This window comes from Ranitomeya imitator, chromosome 2, assembly GCF_032444005.1.
Source record: "Ranitomeya imitator isolate aRanImi1 chromosome 2, aRanImi1.pri, whole genome shotgun sequence".
Lineage (NCBI taxonomy): Eukaryota > Metazoa > Chordata > Amphibia > Anura > Dendrobatidae > Ranitomeya > Ranitomeya imitator.
In genome coordinates this window covers 515079104-515100560 of record NC_091283.1, presented here as the reverse complement: position 1 = coordinate 515100560, position 21457 = coordinate 515079104, and the positions used below count along the sequence as shown (strand labels likewise).

Here is a 21457-nt window from a genome sequence, read left to right as displayed (position 1 = left end):
CTGGGCTTGTTTTTTGCTGGACAAGTTGTAGTTTTGAATGACACGATCCGTTTAATCAAATAATGCAACTGGGAAACAAGGAAAAATAATCCAAGTGGTGTGAAATAGGGTAAGGGCACGCTCACACAAGCATATAAATCAGACGAGTGCAAGCAATGTTAGTAAATGAGTCAGTGCTCGGATTGGACTGAGAAAATAATCACAGAATGCGGCGACTGCGAGAATCGGATCGCACTCACAAATGCAAGTCAATGGGTGCGATAAAAAAAAAAATCACACAGCACAAGGGCCATGCATGCACTGTCCGATTTTTACCACCCATCTCCAAGGAAACCCTACATTTCATCAGCCGAGTACAGTAAATTCACAGACCGTACAGTCCAAATAGACAGCGGGGACCCTAAAAAAAGGATGTGGGGTCCCCCTTATTTTTAATAACCAGCAAAGGCTAAACAGACAGATTTAACCAAAAAGTTAATTCCCATTATTTAATTGTTCTCGTGGAATAAATAATTCCTTATTGTTAATCCCTGGTAGAAACTCTTGGTTTTTAATGCTTTACACTTTTTTTCAAAACAAACAAATAAAGATGAACACAGCACACACAGTTAAAAGTATTAAAGCAAAAAATAAGGTTTTATTTCATTCAAGTTTATGATAAGAGCTGCATCACAAGAACAATTAAATAATGGGAAGTAACTTTATGGTCCTTTCCCTTCTGGTGAGATAGCTCACTGATGAGGGGCACTGTTTAGTCATCCAGTCGTCCTCAGGGCTTGCCACACATGGGCTCCTTTCAAATTCTTTCTTCTTGGTAAATTCACGGCATCAATTTTCATCTCTTCTTTTCAGGGTCCGATTGCAAGTCCTATTAGTAAAACAGTTTTTATTGTTCAGTTTTAAATGACGTTATTCTATTATACAGAAATTATACAGGAAGTAACTCTGTACTTCGAAACACATTGAAATAAACCACCAACTTATTTTACTATACTGGGACGTGTGTCTCAATCCCGTCGGCAGCGCGGAAATTGTCCACTAGCTCCTTTTACCCCCTGATGTCTGATGGTCACTTGCTGACCCATGGATCCGCTGCGGCTGACGTTGTACATAATATGCTGTTATAACAGGTTGAACAGGTGAGTTTAATCTGGGGGTAAAGCTACCTGTATTTCTCGGATAAGACCCTATTTGGGCTGATCTCTCCTACAGCTTCTTGCTTTACGCACTGCATATTGGGATAGGATCTTGGAGATGGGAATACGCCTTTTAAGGCTCGTGCAGACTTCCCTAATTGTGGCCCAAGTGTGATCCGGCAAAACATCGGTTTACACTCAGACTAATGTTAGTCAATGAGGCAGTGTATATGTCCAGTTTTTTTCTCGGACAGAGACTGTCCAAGGAAGAAGTTCGTTGCATGCCCAAGTTTCATCCAATATTTGGATCACACTCGGCCATGCAAGTCAATAAGTGCGTGGGAAACATCTTTCTGCTTTGTCTTAGGATGGAGACATTTTTCTCCATCTTCTCATCTGGGGGAATCAGAGCACACTATGATCTCATCCTGACAGAGTCCGATCAGAGTGTTGATTGCATAATTGACCCAATTCTCTCGGACGAATCTATGGCCATTGGCGCCTGCCCTTAGGGTATGGATATGGAGCTAGTATGTATGATGTATATGTGTGCATCACATTTTGGGAAGGGTCTAGAATCTAGTATCTGGTGGATTACTTTGGGTTACATCACATTGCTTCTTTTCAACCATGTGTATAAATAACCGTCCAAGACATGTTTTGTTGGTGTCTTCTGCAGGATCCCACGTTATACACAGTGCGCGCTGTCATCATTTTGGATCAGGACGGGCATCGACTTGTAGCCAAAGTAATACTGATGTGTGCACTGCATGCGTTTGGAAATGACACATTCTTATTTGACTAATACTATCTCATAGTTTCTGCTTTGATATGAAGAACATGAATAAACTAAATCACTTTAATGGAAAGATGCATGTCTTAAGCACTTTTTTATTGCATTTTTATTAAGAGTTGTTCAGGACTTATCATTATGATAGGTCATTAGTATCACATCGGTGGGGCCTGGAATGGTAGGTGCGGGACAGATGTTAGCTCCTTTCAGCAATGAAACTGCACGGCTTCATACACTGTGTAGTGTTCGTTTTTGGCTTTTGCAGCTGAGACGCTCTATTGATGTTAATAGGAGCTAAGCTACAGTAACCAAGAACGGACACTACGCAGTGTATGGAGCTGTGCCATTTTGGTTCTGTGACTGTTTACATCCTGGAGGCAGTGGGAGATGCAGCTGATTGGTGGAAGTGTTGAATCCCCACGACTAGTCCTAGGACACCCCCTTAAAGGGAACCTGTCACCCCCCTCAGGCGTTTGTAACTAAAAGAGCCACCTGCATTCTGACAAGGTGGCTCTTTTAGTTATGATGCCTGCACACGCGGGTCTTTCCCTCCTAATCAGTTGCAGCACAGCCGTCACTCCGGGCCTGTGCGCGCCGGGCGCCGCCTCTTGCTGCATTATCGTCCCTGACGCCTGCGCTGTAAGTACGAAGGGCAGCGCAACTGCGCACGCCCGGAAAAAAAAAACAATGCGCAGGCGCCGGGGACGATAATGCAGCATGTGGAGGCGGTGCCCGGCGCGCACAGGCCCAGAGTGACAGCTGTGCTGCGTCTAATTAGGAGGGAAAGACCCGCCTCTGGGAACATTTCACGGTATGAGGGGGCACATTTTATAAACGTTTATTTCAGCGTGTGCAGGCATCATAACTAAAAGAGCCACCTTGTCAGAATGCAGCATTAGTGCTGCACAAGATGGCTTTTTTAGTTACAAACGCCTGAGGGGGGTGACAGGTTCCCTTTAAAGAGTGAGCCACACAGACAATTCTTTGAGCCCCAAAAAAATGAATTGTATCCAAATGTGTACAAGGCTGGTTTAAGTGTATCTCCTCTTTTGTGTCCATACATATATTTATGCTCCAAAAACCACTCGTCTCCTGCACCTCTAGCAGCACCCCGACAATATCACATTGGCATGCACTGTATCAGATGTAATAATCAACACTAGTCTATTTCTCTTCCCTCCAATATGGCAATTTCTCTTCTCCTATTACAGTATTATGATTGCACATTCCCATCATTGTCGGAGCAGCAAGAATTTGAAAAAAAAATATTCCACAAGACCCAGAGATCAGAAAGTAAGAAAAAGAATGGAGAGAAGCCTAATGATAATCTAACGAGATATTACTGCAGATTTCATTGGTAACATCGTAGATGAAAAATTGAAAAGGTAGCATTTACCCTTCGCCATGACAGCACCCACTGGAGAGATAGGGATCCGCCCCAAGGAACAGGAAACCTACAGAGAGATAAAAGGGGGTGGTCCCCCTCTCCTCAGTTTAGGTTTCCTGTTCCCAGGGGACAGGATCGCTGGATTCTCCAGGAAAATCTACAGGATCATACCTGGGCCACAAGCATCCGCCTGTGCGGTCTCTGCGGGAACGGCAGGGGATGCGGTCCTGAAGCAGCGTCGGGGGAGACTCCGTTAGACGGCTCCCCCCTCGTCTGTCCGGCATGTGGGATGGCTGGGTCCATAGGGGCCGCCCGAATCCCGGTGCGACGCTGCAGGAGTGCGGCCGAAAGAGGTGCCGGACGCGGACCGGCTTATTAGAGGTCCGCGATTCGTTGTTTCTGCAGCAGCGGCAGCCGGCACACCGCTCCCAGACGCAGGCCGGAATAATGGCGGCCGCGCATGCGGGGAGCGGTGGAAGATTCCCCTTACTGACCCGGAGGTGTTGGAGTACTTCCGGGTCACTCACACAGCGGTGAGGGAAAGCGCGGTTTCGTGCAGGCGCAGTACACCGCTGTGTGAAGAGGAAAAAAAAAAAAAAAAAGACCGGATCTTGGCATATAAAAGGGGGATGGTTGCAAACGCACAGGCGATGCAACATGTCCCCAGGCAAGTCAGTGGACCCAGCAGGTGAGCCATCCAGCAGGAGGTCCTCGGATGCCAGCCGCAGAAGCGAAGCCACAGATTCCAGATCCAGGAAGACGCTTCAACAACCTGATCCGGTACCATACAGCTTCACTGGGTGAGTGTTAAAACCCCTCTGCCTATAAAGCTGACACTCTTTTCCACAATATCTTCTTCACCCAGGCCAAAAGGAGACAAAAGTCTAAGCACAAACAGTGTGCATTATGTGACGAGCCTCTCCCAGATGCCCATCCCAAAAAACTCTGCAACCAGTGTATCACCGAAACAATGCAGGGTCCATCTATGTCGGTTACAGATATACGGGCCATAATTAGGGAAGAGTTACAGGCCATTACACAAGCCAGTGCACCCCCTAAAAAATCCAGTAAAGAGAAGGCAGTATCCAGCTCTGAGTCCGATGAGGAAGGCGTCATCCACTCAGACTCCTCACATTCATCATCCTCTTCCTCAGCACAATCTGACATTGGTGGTCGGGCCTGTTTCCCCCTTGATGGGGTTGACAACCTAGTAAAGTCCATTAGGAATACAATAGGTTGTGAGGATACAAAAGACGACCAAACTGCACAAGACATCATGTTTGCAGGGTTGGCAGAGAGGAAGAGAAGAGCCTTTCCAGTAATTCCGGCTGTCAAGGCACTAATAAGGAGGGAGTGGGAAAAGCAGGACCAGAGGGGTTTTCTCCCATGAGCCTCCAAAAGGAAGTACCCCTTTAGTGACGAGGAATTAAATATATGGACCAAAATTCCTAAAGTGGACGCAGCTGTGGCCTCCACTTCCAAACAGTCAGCCTTACCAGTCGAGGATGCAGGCCTACTTTCTGATCCTCTAGATCGGAAACCGGAGTCGTCACTGAAAAGGTCATGGGAAGCTTCCACGGGCATATTTAAGCCAACGATTGCCAGCACTTGCACAGCTAGATCCATGCTTGTTTGGATCGATCAGTTAGATCAACAGATCGAACAGGGGATCTCCAGACAAAAATTACGGGATGCGATACCACTAATTAGAGGAGCAGCAGCATTCATGGCCGATGCGTCAGCTGACTCTCTACGCCTTGCAGCGAGGTCAGCAGGCCTAGTAAATAATGCCAGACGTGCGTTGTGGATGAAGAGTTGGAAGGGGGATACACATTCGAAAGCTAAGATCTGTGGTATCCCGTGTGAGGGTGAGTTTCTGTTTGGGAAAGCTTTAGATGAGATCCTCAGTAAAGCAAAAGAGAGGAAAAAAGCCTTCCCTGACCCCTCAATTCCTTTCTATAGGAAGACCTTTAGGAGGAGACCGTTCGGGAAAAGAACACAAAATGAAAGATCGTCGCGGTGGGCCACAAGAGAGGGAAAACAGAGCAGCACTATGTTTAAAGGCCCCCCCTTCCGTAGAGACAACAAATATTAAAGTACCAGTTACCCCAGTAGGGGGCAGGTTACAATTTTTCTTTCCCCAATGGCAAAAGATTACGTCAAATTCCTGGGTTCTGAATATTATTAAAGAAGGAATGAAAATAGAATTCCTCCAAATTCCCCATGATTCTTTTGTTTTAACAGCCCTTTCCTCACCAATTCAACAAAGGGCCCTTGAACTGGAAATCCAAAGTCTCATAGTTAAAAATGTCTTAGTTAGGGTGCCGAAGGGACAAGAGGGTAGAGGGTTCTACTCTCCGTTATTTTTAATCCCTAAACCCGATGGTTCCTTTAGAACAATTATAAATCTTAAAAAACTCAATACGTTTATTAAAAATTATACGTTTAAAATGGAATCTATTAGATCTGCCATTAAACTCCTTTATCCAAATTGTAAAATGGGCGGCATTGATTTAAAAGATGCCTACTACCATCTCCCTATTCATAGCAGATATCAAAAATACTTAAGAGTGGCGGTAACTCTTGAGGGGGAGATTCATCATTTCCAGTACACGGCCTTGCCCTTTGGTCTCTCCACAGCTCCAAGGATTTTCACCAAAGTTATGTTAGAAGTGATGGCCTACCTCCGCCAAAAAGACACCTTAATCATCCCCTATTTGGATGATTTTTTAGTTGTTGGAAATTCGTCCCTTCAGTGTGCTGAGCGGTTAGCTGACACTGTCTCATCCCTAAAAGACCTGGGCTGGATCATCAACTCCGAAAAGTCCAGACTCATCCCACTTTCTCTCCAGACATTCCTAGGTTTCAATCTAGACTCCACAAAACAAAAATGTCTACTCCCACAAGTAAAGATATCACTAATAGAGGAGAAGGTAGCGGCGGCCATTCACAAACCCCAAATGTCCTTGAGGGCAGGAATGTCCTTACTAGGATCCCTTTCCTCCTGTACTCCAGCCGTTCAGTGGGCACAACTTCATACCCGAACATTGCAACACCAGATACTTCGGGAACAGAGGAAATTTTTAGGGCACCTCGAATCAAAAATAACATTATCAGAAAAAGAATTATCTTCCTTGTTGTGGTGGTTAGATAGCAAAAACTTAACGGAAGGTGTCCCTTGGGTGATAACACCATCCCATACGGTAACCACTGATGCTAGTCCCCACGGGTGGCGCGCACACATAGGGGATAAATTCTGCCAGGGAATATGGAATCAGAAGGAGATTTTATATTCATCAAATTTGAAAGAATTGAATGCAGTAAACTATGCACTGCGTCAATTTCTCCCACAGCTACGAGGAAACCACGTCAGAGTCTGTTCAGACAACACTACGACGGTGGCGTATTTAAACAAACAAGTCGGCACACGATCAGACGCTCTAATGTCTTCCGCAAAGAATACCTTAACCCTGGCCGAAAATCATCTATTGTCCCTCTCTGCAGTCCACATCAAAGGAGAGAACAATCAACAAGCAGACTTTCTAAGTCGACACACTCTACATCAAGGAGAATGGTGTCTAAATCCTCACATATTCCACAAAGTAAGATTATTATGGGGCAGACCCCAGATAGACCTGTTTGCTATGAAAGAGAACAGACAGGTCCAGAAATTTGCATCTCGGTTCCGTGCAGACCACCCGGACATTCTAGATGCTCTTCAAACACCCTGGCAATTCAAGCTGGCATATGCCTTCCCTCCGATAATTCTGCTTCCAAAAGTAATACGGAAGATCAGGGAAGAACAGGCCAGGATAATATTGATAGCACCATTCTGGCCCAAAAGACCATGGTTCTCATGCCTGCAGTCAATGTCGGTGACAGATCCATGGGTCCTTCCCTCAATCCCAGACCTTCTCTCTCAGGGACCTTTCTTCCACCCCCAAGTGGACAGCCTCCACTTGACGGCCTGGAATTTGAAAGGCATTTATTAAATTCCAGGGAGTTTTCAAAAGGCCTCATTGATACTCTCCTGCTTAGCAGGAAACCATCTACAACAAATACCAAAATATGGAAAAAGTTTCTTCAGTTCCATACAGGTTCAAACCCCTCTGAAGTTCCAATAAAATCTATCCCAGAGTTTCTACAGAAAGGGAAAAAGCTAGGTCTGTCAGTTAACACACTATAAGTTCAGGTGTCCGCTCTGGGAGCCCTCTATGGCCATAATATTGCTGGTAATAAATGGGTATCCCGATTCATCACGGCTTGTGAATAGGTTACTCCTGTCCACATACCTAGAATAGCTCCTTGGGACTTAAACCTAGTTCTAGACTCTCTAACGGAACCTCCATTTGAGCCTATAGACACAATATCCCTGAAACACTTATCACTAAAGACAGCCTTCTTAGTAGCCTTAACATCGGCTAGAAGAGTCAGCGACATTCAGGCCTTGTCGATAGATCAACCTTACCTTCTCACATTTCATGACAGACTAGTTTTAAAACCAGACCCCTTATACCTTCCTAAGGTAGCAGGGAAATTCCACAGGTCACAAGAAATTCACCTTCCTACTTTCTTTAAAGACCCCTCTACTCCTGAAGAACAAAAATTTCACACTCTAGATGTCAGGAGAGTAGTTTTGCAATATATTGAGAAAACTAGTAGTTGGAGGCTGAGTAGGGCTCTGTTCATATCCTTCCAGGGCAAAAAGAAAGGGTATGGAGTCACAAGAGCAACATTATCCAGGTGGATAAGGGACGCTATCCGGTTGGCCTACTCCATGAAAAATGAAGAACCTCCGGAGGGCATCAAAGCACATTCCACTAGAGCCATGGCTTCCTCCTGGGCCGAAAAAGGGAACGTTCCAATTGAGGACATATGTAAGGCCGCTACATGGTTGGCTCCTTCCACTTTCTATAATCACTACAGGCTTAATCTTTCATCAGACTCTGACCTACACTTTGGCAGGACTATCCTCAGCACGGTGGTCCCCCCCTAGGTGTTGGTCTCTGGAAATCTCTCCAGTGGGTGCTGTCATGGCGAAGGGTAAATAACCGGATTACTTACAGTAATGCTCTTTTAATGAGTCCATGACAGCACCCAGTCACATCCCTCCCTAATAAATAAAAGCCAATGTAATTACTTCTATGAAGTTTTTAACTGGATAATATGCTGCAAATATTTGACTAACACTGGCGGTCCTCCGGGTACTCTGAAATTAAACTGAGGAGGAGAGGGGGACCGCCCCCTTTTATCTCTCTGTAGGTTTCCTGTTCCTTGGGGCGGATCCCTAGCTCTCCAGTGGGTGCTGTCATGGACTCATTAAAAGAGCATTACCGTAAGTAATCCGGTTATTTGCATCATGGAGTCCACCTCAAATAGACTTACACTGGCGAAAATGATGTCTGACAGCACACAGTGACTCCACATTGTTACAGCCCATGGCCCCGCTGGTGCATGTGCCAGAATCCCGTTTTCTAAGGCTTCAGACATAAGGCTTGATGGAGCCGCTGACCGTGGACTTAAATATTACGTGCACATAGCCTGAGAAATGGTCTAATGTACTCGCTAAGGCCGGGGTCACACGTGTGAGTGTGCTGAGAGAAACTCACACGAGTTTCTCGCATCAATGCCCGGCACTCGGGATCGCTGTGTGCGGCTGCTTAGAAATACATGCAGCCGCATGCTCCCGTCCTGAGTGCCAGCGGCAGTGCCAGGACTTGACGCGAGAGACACGCGCAAGTTACTCGCATTCCACTTGCAAGTGTGACCCCGGCCTAAGGGTTAGGTTAGCACCATTCTGCGTCTGTAGGACACATCACAGCAGTAGGGGCCATCACTGAAGAGCCCCCTATTATTATGGAAGGTGTTCATCTCATCTCATGGACACTTCACTGGGTAACCTAAATATAGGGGTATAATCATCTATGATGTTCTTAGGGCTCCATCAGAGGAGCACATTTTTGGTTTGCGTCAAACGGCACATGGACCAATTGTAACCAATGTGCTAGCACATGAGCGACTTTCCACACAGCGATAATTCACATGGGAAAAAAAAATGACAGCATGTACTATTCGCGCCTGTCTTACAATAGTATGGTCTGGTGCAAACTATAATAGAAGCCAGCTCGAGCTCACAAAACCATTCATGGCCGCAATTTTTAGTGCAATATTTCAAGGGAATCTGTCGTCAGGCTTTTGCTACCTAATCTGAGAGCAGTATAATGTAAAGCCAGAGACCCTGATTCCAGTGATTTGTCACTTTCTGGGCTGCTTGCTGTGGTTTTGATTAAATCACTGATTTATCAGCAGGAGATTACACTGGGTACGGAAAGTATTCATACCCCTTTAAATTTTTCACTCTTTGTGTCATTGCAACCATTTGGCAAATTCAAAAAAGTTTTTTTTTCTCATTAATGTACACTCTGCACCCCATCTTGACTGAAAAAATCCCAGAGATGTAGAATTTTTTGCATATTTATTACAAAAGGAAAACCGAAATATCACATGATCATAAGTATTCAAACCCTTTTCTCAGACACTCATATTTAAGTCACATGCTGTCCATTTCCTTGTGATCCTCCTTGAGATGGTTCTACTCCTTCATTTAAGTCCAACTGTGTTTAAACTGATAGGACTTGGAAAGGCACACAACTGTCTATATAAGACCTCACGGCTCACAGTGCATGTCAGACCAAATGAGAATCATGAGGTCAAAGGAACTGGCCACGGAGCTCAGAGAATTGTGGCAAGGCACAGATCTGGCCAAGGATGCAACAGAATTTCTGCCGTACTCAAGGTTCCTAAGAGCACAGTGGCCTCCATAATTCTTAAATGGAAGAAGTTTGGGACCACCAGAAGTCTTCCTAGATCTGTCCGTCTAGCCAAACTGAGCAATCGTGGGAGAAGAGCCTTGGTGAAAGATATAAAGAAGAAACCCAAGATCACTGTGGCTGAGCTCCAGAAATGCAGTAGGGAGATGGGAGAAAGTTCCACAAAGTCAACTATCACTGCAGCCCTACACCAGTTGGGCCTTTATGGCAGAGTGGCCCGACGGAAGCCTCTCCTCAGTGCAAGACATATGAAAGCCCACATAGAGTTTCTCTAGTCTGATAAGATGAAGATAGACCTTTTTGGTGATAATTCTAAGCGGTATATGTGGAGAAAACCAGGCACTGCTCATAACCTGCTCAATACAATCCCAACAGTGAAACATGGTGGCAGCATCATGCTATGGGGGTGTTTTTCAGCTGCAGGGACAGGACTACTGGTTGTCATTGAAGGAAACATGAATGCGGCCAAGTACAGAGATGTCCTGAATGAAAACCTCTTCCAGAGTGCTCTGGAGCTCAGACTTGGCCGTAGGTTCACCTTCTAACAAGACAATGACCCTAAGCTCAGAGCTAAAATAAAGGACCATTCCTGACTGGCCCAGCCAGAGCCCTGACCTGAACCCAATTGAGCATCTCTGGAGAGACCTGAAAATGGCTGTCCATCAACATTCACCATCCAACCTGATGGAATTGGAGAGGATCTGTAAGGAAGAATGGCAGAGGATTCCCAAATTAAGGTGTGAAAAACTTGTTGCATCATTCTCATGAAGACTCATGGCTGTACTAGCTCAAAAGGGTGCTTCTACTCAATTCTGAGCAAAGGGTCTGAATACTTATAATCATGTGATATTTTAGTTTTTCTTTTTTAATAAATTTGCAAAAATTTCTATATATTTTTTTTTTCAGTCAATATGGGGTGCAGAGTGTACATTAATGAGAAAAAAAATAACTTTTTTGAATTTACCAAATGTCTGCAATGAAACAAATAGTTAAACATGTAAATGGGTCTGAATACTTTTCATACCCACTGTATCACTACACAACTAGTAAACCTTCTGCAGTGTAGTCCTTTATATTTAGGAGCTCTGTATAAGCCTGATCCCACTATTGATTGGCAGTTTTCAGCCTATGCACAGTGTACACAGAAAGCTGTACTGGTGTGCCGGGATATACAGAGCTCAGCATTTAGAGAGCTGCTACTTCTGTGGTGGAGAAAACAGCTACAGATGCTTCTCACAAAATTAGAATATCATCAAACAGTTAATTTATTTCAGTTTTTCAATACAAAAAAATGAAGATCATGTGTTCTATAGAGTGATTACAAAAAGAGAGATCTATTTCAAGTGTTTATTTCTGTTAATGATGGCTTACAGCCAATGAAAACACAAAAGTCATCTCAGAAAATTAGAATAATTAACAAAAACCACCTGCAAAGGCTTCCTAAGCATTTAAAAAGGTCCTTTAGTCTGTTTCAGTAGGCTCCACAATCATGGGGAAGACTACTGCCTTGACAGATGTCCAGAAGGCAGTCACTGACACACTCCACAAGGAGGGTAAGCCTCAAAAGGTCATTGCTAAAGAAGCTGGCTGTTCACAAAGTGCTGTATCCAAGCATATTAATGGAAAGGTTAGTGGAAAGAAAAAGTGTGGTAGAAAATGGTGCACAAGCAACCGGGATAACCGCAGCCTTGAAAGGATTGTTAAGAAAAGGCCATTCAAAAATTTGGGGGAGATTCACAAGGAGTGGACTGCTGCTGGAGTCATTTCTTCAAGAGCCACCACACACAGATGTATCCAGGACATGGGCTACAAGTGTCACATTCCTTGTGTCAAGCCACTCACGACCAATAGACAACATATATTACCTGGGCCAAGGAAAAAAGAACTGGACTGTTGCTCAATTCGTTGTTTACAGATGAAAGTAAATTGTCATTTCAGTTGGAAATCAAGGTCCCAGAGTCTGGAGGAAGAGTGGAGAGGCACGCAATCCACGCTGCTTGAGGTCTAGTGTGAAGTTTCCACAATCAGTGATGGTTTGAGGAGCCATGTCATCTGCTGATGTAGGTCCACTGTGTTTTATCAAGACCAAAGTCAGCGCAGCCATCTACTAGGAAATTTTAGAGCACTTCATGCTTCCCTCTGCCGACAAGCTTTACGGAGATGGAAATTTCATTCTCCAGCAGGACTTGGCACCTGTCCACACTGCCAAAAGTACCAATACCTGGTTTACAAACAACAGTATCACTGTGCTTGATTGGCCAGCAAACTCGCCTGACCTTAATCCCATAGAGAATTTATGGGATATTGTCAAGAGGAAGATGAGAGACACCAGACCTAACAATGCAGATGAGCTGAAGGCTGCCATCAAAGCAACCTGGGCTTCCATAACACCTCAGCAGTACCACAGGCTGATTGCCTCCATGCCACGCCGCATTGATGCAGTAATTTCTGCAAAAGGAGCCCTGACCAAGTATTGAGCTCATTTACTGAACATACATTTCAGTAGGCCAACATTTGGGATTTAAAAATCATTTTTCAAGCTGGTGTTATAAAGTATTCCAATTTACTGAGATAATGACTTTTGAGTTTTCATTGGCTGTAAGACATAATCATCAACATTAACAGAAATAAACATTTGAAATAGATCACACTGTTAGTAATAACTCTATATAATATATGAGTTTCACATTTTGTATTGAAGAACTGAAATAAATTAACTTTTTGATAATATTCTAATTTTGCGAGAAGCACCTGTATTTTATAAAAACTGCAACAAGTAGCCCAATAACTTATATATCTGTGGAATCAGGATCTCTGCAGCGACATCATGCAGCTCTCAGATGGGGACAAAACATGGTAACATAGCTGTCAGAACTTGGCCTTGCATGCACCATTTTCCTGCATTATTTACCTGTTATTTCTGTTGAGTCAGAATATTCAGTTACATAGTCATAATATATTCATTAATATCAGTGCTTACTTACTCACAATTTATCATAGCCATTAGTATGCAAACATGCATTGCTGTACACGTTATTAAAATCCAAGAAATCTATTAGTATGGACTATAAGAGAAAACTCATACAATGGCCAGAGAATTCCCAAATGTTAGGCAGATACCGTATTTCCTTGGTACAGATGCTACAGAGCACTCTTAACCACTGATCCAGTTTGATAAATTCTAGGTGGAGGTTTGATTCCCTGAGCATCTTTCCTTACAAGACTTTGTCATTTCAATGCTGTGTTTCCAAGGTGAAGTGGTCCTTGTCGATGGCGTCACCGCACTCTGCCAGCGATCCTCTGATGTTATGTGTTACATGATTGGTGGACCTGATGAAAACGAAGTAAGTTGCACATATGACTTCATATCTATTACGGTATTTTAAAAGAACACAACAGAACATCATTCATCTTGTCAAAACTTTAGATTATACTTGTAGTACTAAAAAAAGGACATTTTTTACTTTGTAAATGACATGGACTTCCTGTGCACCTCTTCCCTCATATGAGCAAGACTACTCTCTCCCCAGCCCAATACTTCCTCAACCCTCCGGTGCCACTTCACTCTTCCCCTTTCCTTTAATGTGCCAGATCTCTCCTTCGCCAGTGCCACTGTGTGCCAGAAAGCAGTGTCACTATAATGGATGTGGGGCATGTAGTTGGTGCTGGCCCTGGATACTTGTGGGAACCAAAAGAATCCTTTGGCCTATTTAAAAAATGTTGCATTAAAGGGATATTCCCATCTCCAAGAGCCTATCCCAATATGTAGTAGGTGTAATAATAATAATAATATTAGCAATTACCTCCAATTAGGCATGTAGTATATTTTTTATGATTCTCTATGTCTCTTTCCTCATGTGCAGGCATTGCAGGACCTTAGGTATCCATGGTTACAACCACTAGCAACTAGCTAACCATGGATACCAAAGGTCCTGCAATGCCTACACATGAGGAAAAAGACACAAAAAGTCAGAAAAACGATACTATATTTCTAATTGGAAGTATTTACTAATATTATTATTATTACACCTACTACATATTGCAATAGGATCTTCAAGATGGGAATACCCTTTTAAGACCCAAGGGCATCAAGTTATGCCACTGTTGCCAGATCAACCCAAGCATACCATTCAACAATCATACCATGTGGCAGATAAATCCTTCCCTAGTCCTACCGTGTGTTAGGGCAGTCCCACACGTCCAGATAATTCCGGTACCGGAAAAAATCCGTACCGGAATTACCGGTATCCGTGTCCGTGTGCCCCTGCGTTTCTGTGGCACACATGCGGCACACATGTGCCGCCCGTGTGCCCACTGGGTACCACACGGAGCGTGCAGGAGACAGCGCTAAAGTTTAGCGCTGTCCCCTGCATCGTGCTGAAACCGCGATTCATATCTTCTGTGCAGCAGCGTTTGCTATAAAGAAGATATGAATAATCCATTTTTTTTGTGGTTTTTCATGTTTAAAATAAAGCTCCATGTCCCCACCCCCTGTGTGCCCCTCCCACTGTTCTGAAAATACTCACCCAGCTCCCTCGATGGCTGTCGCTGTTTTCTGTACTGGCCGCACCTTCTACTGTATGTGGTCACGTGGGGCTGCCCATTACAGTCATGAATATCCAGAGCAATACAAAAGAAAAAAAAAAACACCGCACCGCTGCTATCTAGTTAGATTCTAAAAATGCAACAACCCAAACTGATCAGAGAGCCAAATACCTTACGGGGTGCAGCTTCCAAAGTGCAACGGGACCCGTTGAAGTGCTGAGGCACGAAACGATCGTTGTCCGCTTTTTTCACATCCCTCCCTGCACTTTTTGTACCATGTCCGAATAAAGTATTGTGACCAGCATATACGGGTAAGTGCACTTCATTTTTTTCTTTTGTTGGACAGTCATGAATATGCGGCTCCACCTCCCATAGAAACAGATACTTCCCTGGTATTTAAACCCTCCGACAAGGGGGGGAACGTCACAGTGATGGATGTAGAAAAATACAGGGACATGTGCTTGTCAATATTGAATGATCGTACTACGTACACACGGGTAGCCTCAAACTCTACCAGCAATTGTTTGAAAACTCTAGGGGTAATCCTTGGAAAATCAAAGACCGACAGACTTATTAGTGAGGAGGAGTATTCTTTTTGTTACCTCGTTATCCAGTTATGGCCACATTTTATGCCCTACCTAAGGTCCATAAAGGCCTGGACCCTTTAAGAGGTAGGCCTATAGTGTCGGGCATAGGGAGTATCGGACAAAACATCGGCATCTATTTGGATGATGTGTTAAGACCTTTTGTAGTATCACTCCCGTCCTACATCAGGGACACAATGGATCTGTTACGGAAATTGGAGGGCATTTCCCTTGAACCAGGCACCTTACTTGCCAGCATTGACGTTGAGGCCCTGTACTCCTCAATCCCGCATGATTGTGGGATTCGAGGAGTACGTCACTTTATCACTGCGAGGGGCCGTCAATTCAATAATAATAATAATCATTTTTATTTATATAGCGCCAACTTATTCCGCAGCGCTTTACAAATTATAGAGGGGACTTGTACAGACAATAGACATTACAGCATAAAAGAAATACAGTTCAAAACAGATACCAGGAGGAATGAGGGCCCTGCTCGCAAGCTTACAAACTATGAGGAAAAGGGGAGACACGAGAGGTGGATGTTAACAATGCTCACAATTAACTAATCGCGACTCTCCTTGAATTTGTACTCACTAACAACTATTTCACATTTGATGGCAAGATCCTCCACCAGCTCAGGGGCACCGCTATGGGGAATCCCTGCGCACCTACCTACGCAAACTTGTTCCTGGGCTGGTGGGAGGATAGTATTGCCTTCTCAGAACAGAATACTAATTACCTGGCCCATATTGATTTATGGGTCAGGTATATTGATGATATTTTTGAGATATGGAGAGGGACGAAAGAGGAGTTTGGCCAATTTATGATGTCCTTGAACAATAATCATGTCGGTCTTAAATTCACCTTTGACATCCAAGAATTCCAGTTACCTTTTCTTGATGTGTTAATTACTAAATCAAGGGATGGGGATCGTTTGGAGAGTACTATATATAGGAAACCCACTGCAACTAACTCCTTGTTAAGATGGGATAGTAGCCACCTCTACTCTCTAAAGAGAGGCATCCCAAAAGGCCAGTATCTGAGGTTAAGGCGTAACTGCTCTAACCAAAGGGATTTTAAAGTCATGGCCGATGACCTTAGGTTAAGGTTCCTGGCTAGAGGTTACCCGGATCGGATTTTGCGAGAAGCATTCCGACATGCTAATAAACAAAAGAGGGAAAACCTCCTCATAGCACGCAGAAAGGAGGGTGAATCCTCTACAGTCACGAGACTAATTTGTACGTATGACAATGGAGCATCGTCTGTTAAAAACATCATATGAAAACACTGGGAAGCTCCTGGCCCTGACGGACTCCCCAAAATTTATTATAAGACTTTCGCTGATGTCTTAGGCCCACACCTATTGAAAGTTTGCAATGCAGTTCTGGGGGGGGGGTCCTTTCCCTCTCAATCACTAGAAGCCCACATCTCCCTTCTTCATAAAGAAGGTAAGGATCCGGAGTGTTGTGGGAGCTATAGGCCTATCTCCCTGCTTAACGTTGATTTAAAAATTTATGCAAGTCTTATTGCAGGGAGGTTGACAGAGCTCATGCCGCAACTCATTTCTCTTAACCAATCAGGTTTCGTGATGGGACGAGAGGGGAGGGATAACACATCAAGAATTCTTCATCTGATTCAACATGCAAAAACCCGAAAAATTCCACTCGTTCTGTTGGGTACAGATGCCGAGAAGGCTTTTGACAGGGTGGACTGGATATTCCTGCGCGAAACTCTCCTTGCATTTCATTTCCCTACTCAATTGGTCGATGCAATCTTCCAAATGTACACTACCCCCTCTGCCCGACTAAAAATTAATAACCTACTGTCTGACCCTTTTCATATCCAAAACGGCACAAGGCAGGGATGTCCTCTCTCCCCGATTCTATATGTGTTGGCCATGGAGCCTCTCATTCAGAGCATTCAACAAGATCCAGAAATTAAGGGAGTCCAAGTGGGTGGATTCCACCACAAATCTGCAGCATTCGCTGATGATCTCTTGGTGTTCCTATCTGAGCCTGAGGAGGGCATCCCTGCCTTCGTTCGCATATTAGATGTATACGGGGAATTATCTAATTTTAAAATCAACACCATAAAATCGGAAGCACTTAGCATAAATATCTCCAAACCCGCTGTAGATAAACTAAAAAAACTATATCCCTTCAAGTGGCCCTCCAGGTTTATCACCAACTTGGGTATTAAGATCGGGAGGTCGACTGGGGAGCTTCTGGAACTTAATATCATCCCTTTGCTGAAGCAAGCTATCTCTGCCGTACACTCCTGGAGAGCCCCCTTCCTATCCTGGATGGGTAGAAAAAATCTCCTGAAAAGCATTATCCTACCCAAATTTCTATATTTATTTCAGATGCTCCCCATCTACATTCCAAAGCACTATTTATCAAGAATCAATTCTTTCTTTATCAATTATATCTGGAATGGTAAACGTCCCCGAATCAACGCCAACACACTTGCACTACCGAAATCGAAGGGAGGAATGGGAGTTCCAGATATTTTCAAATATTACAGAGCAGCTATGCTCACCAGAGTCGTAGATTGGATCAGAAAACCCCCGGAAAAATTATGGATACCTATCGAGGAGCAGCTAGCCCCCATCCCTTTAAGGACTATGTCCCTTTTGTATAACCACTCCAATCAAAACCAATTACTTTGTAATGATATCACAACCGCCATCCTCAAAGTTTGGAGATCAGAGTTCCCTAAACTAACCCCACCTATTTCCCCAATTTTGACGATACAAGATATCGCGGGACCCATCCCCCTTAAATTGCCCAATGACCCCTCCAGCCCCATTAGTGACCTGTCTAACCCACCACTACCAATTGACAACTTTTTCATTGACGGCTCCCTGATGAGCCTCACTGAATTCCAGGCCTCAAGACCACAACTAAATATTTCTTTTCTTCACTATAAAAGAGTGAAAGACTACTGCCACAAATACAAAGGCCAATTAGACTTACTTCGTCCACTTACCCCCTTTGAACAACTTTGTGCCCACAAAAATCCCCCTAAAAAAGTATTATCAAAAATTTACAACTTTCTGATTATGGACGGAGCCAATGTCAGGAGAGCTTTTATAGGTCTATGGGAAAGAGACCTCAATATTTCTTTCACAGACGACCAGACTGCTTCCATCTATACTAAATCACATGGACCCTCTCAGTGTGTAAAAATACAGGAAAATTCCTACAAGGTGCTATCTAGATGGTATCGCACCCCAACCCAATTACATCAATGGCACTCCTCCACTTCTGAACTGTGTTGGAGGTGCGGCACTGATTTAGGTTCTTACCTACACATCTGGTGGTCATGCTCAAAAATCATTCCCTTTTGGCAGATGATTTCGGACATAATCTCCGCGGTGTTAGGCCAAACATCTCTCTTGCAACCTCAATTTACCCTGCTCAACCAGCCTTTGTGGCCTGAAAATCCCTCGGCCTCAAAGCTGGCCTGCAACATAATTGCAGCCGGGAAGTACCTGGTCCCCACTTTCTGGAAATCTACCCTTATCCCTACTAAAAAACAAGTATTAGATAAAATTGATCTACTATATCACACTGCTGACTTAGTAGCTACTACACAAGAATCTCTCACTTCTTTCCGGACTATCTGGGAACCGTGGATCCAATTCCGCTCCAGTCCTGATTTCCTATCAATAATATCAGACGTTACATGAGACCACAAAAATTCATACATCCGGTTGCTTCCCTCTCCTTGTTATCTTCTTCCGAGGTTCTCTCCTCCATCGGATCTTCTCTCCTCTTCACATCCTCCTCTTCTTCTCCCTTCTTTCCTTCTCTGCCCCCTTTCCGCTCAACTCTACAGTTCTTGTATTCCTATGTTATCAACTTAATTGAGTTTGCATTGATTCCTCTAGATTTACTACATCTAGGTATGTTACTACTCCTTTACTGTGGATTGTTCCTGAAATCCTACTCAGATTGTCTTACTCAACATAACTCCAAATACTGTTAGAGCTCACATTGTTATTCTCATATCTGTTTCAATGTCTTTGAAATTTCTAATGTTTTTCATTTCCTGTTCAAGTGTTATTCTTTTTCATTAATAAAAAGAAAGTTGAAAAGAAAAAGAAAACACTGGGAAGTGTTAAAAATGGACGAGGATTTGAGAGACACCCTGGGGAGGGATCCGGTCATCACCGCAGAGCTAAGACATTAGGTGATAGACTTGTACACAGTCACTTTTCTACACCCAAGGCAATAACATGGCTCCCACAAAGACAAGCAGGGTGCTTTAGATGTGGTGGGTGCATAGAATGTGAGTCAATATGCACTGGAAAAGAATTCTTTAACGATAACACACAAGAGACTGTTAAGGCCCCATCACACATAGCGAGATCGCTGCTGAGTCACAAGTTTTGTGACGCAACAGCGATCTCAGTAGCGATCTCGCTATGTGTGACACGTAGCAGCGATCAGGCCCCTGCTGTGAGATCGCTGGTCGTGTCGGAATGGCCTGGGCCATTTTTTGATCGTTGAGGTCCCGCTGACATCGCTGAATCGGCGTGTGTGACGCCGATTCAGCGATGTCTTCGCTGGTAACCAGGGTAAACATCGGGTTACTAAGCGCAGGGCCGCGCTTAGTAACCCGATGTTTACCCTGGTTACCATCGTTAAAGTAAAAAAAACAAACGCTACATCCTTACCTACCGCTGTCTGTCCTCGGCGCTCGGCGATGGATTTCGGCATCGTTGAAGACAGTTTCAACAATGCCGAAGTCTTTCCCCTGATCGTTGGTCGCTGGAGAGAGCTGTCTGTGTGACAGCTCTCCAGCGACCAAACAGCGACGCTGCAGCGATCCGGATCGTTGTCGGTATCGCTGCAGCGTCGCTAAGTGTGACGGGGGCTTTAAGTTAAAGAAATTCGTAAACTGTAGAAGTACAGGTGTTATCTACAGAGCCATTTGCCAATGTGGTATCACCTATGTTGGGAAGACAATAAGGGAGTTTAGAAGAAGGGTAGGGGAACACCTCGGCGATATAAGACACCAAAGAGACACCCCAATCGCCAAACATGTCAACAGTATACATGGGGGAGACGCCAAGGTCATACGATTCATGGGGATTGATAAAATTGACATGCCCAACAGAGGTGGTGACTTGGATAAACTGTTGCTGCAGAGAGAGGCCAGCTGGATTTTCACGCTGGATACCTGCCACCCTCGAGGCTTGAACGATCAGATTAACTTTGGGTGCTTTTTGTGAGAGCAACTCCCCTCTTTAGCTTTTCGGTGTTCCCTCCCCCCCCTCTCTCTTTCCCCTCCTTCCTCCCTTTCCCCCCCCCCCCCCTTCCCTTCCCTCCTCCTTCCCACCCTCCCAGGGTGATTTCTCGTACCATTTACAGATTGATTATGTGGGCATTCTTATTTTCTGTAATATCATGTCTTCATCCAGTAACCTAGACTCTGTCTAAGGGTGTCCTTAGCTACAAAGTTGGCCAAGGAAAACAAAACAAGTCCTATAGTTCTCTATCATGTAGTATAGGAGCCATTGTTTCCTACTATATTTTCCTTCAGTGGCATATCTAATGGGGACCCTGCTATGGGGCGTGAGACCCATTTTTTGCCCTGATGGGAATTTATTTTCCTTCCTTCGGACCTAATTTTTATGTCACTTAGTTTGTCGTCCATGCTGATTCCCTCCTGACTAAGCTGAAGCTCTCTAGGACATGATATAAATTTGGTTTGAATATGCATATATGGATGGTAATCCCCTTTGGTTATCCCCTTTCCCATTCATGGATGCCTAGGGCATGGGGTATCACTGTACCACATATTTTTGCTGCCAGTACCGGTATGCCTTAGGGCATTATTTTCCATCTCCCCCTCTTGCCTTCCTTTCTGTCCCCCGTCACTCTAGTTGAACCTTATATGTTTACGCACTTTTTCGTTGTTCCGATATGTGCATAGCATCCTTTTTAGAATGGGTAATCTATACACCGGCAATGTGGTGTTTGGGAATGCACTACCTATATTCCCGTAATAGGGCGTTCGTTAAGGACCATATGTACATCAGATAGGATGTGGAGATCTCCTCACTGGGATCCCCTTAATAGGGCGTCCCTATTGGACACGGCACACATAATATGGTGCGGTGACGCTGTTACATTTTAAATACGCCGCCCATGGCTATTGGTAAACATGGC

At 44.3% G+C, this 21457-nt stretch overlaps 1 protein-coding gene across 1 annotated transcript in view; it reads left to right on the top strand.

The window, feature by feature from the left end:
• The window catches only part of COPZ2 (COPI coat complex subunit zeta 2), a 49160-nt gene that overhangs the window by 6417 nt on the left and 21286 nt on the right, over positions 1–21457 (top strand). The window contains exons 2-4 of the mRNA XM_069751737.1: positions 1816–1884; positions 3141–3222; positions 13399–13490. Of these exons, the coding sequence (XP_069607838.1) occupies positions 1816–1884; positions 3141–3222; positions 13399–13490 (243 nt within the window). The remainder of the gene's footprint in view (positions 1–1815; positions 1885–3140; positions 3223–13398; positions 13491–21457) is intronic.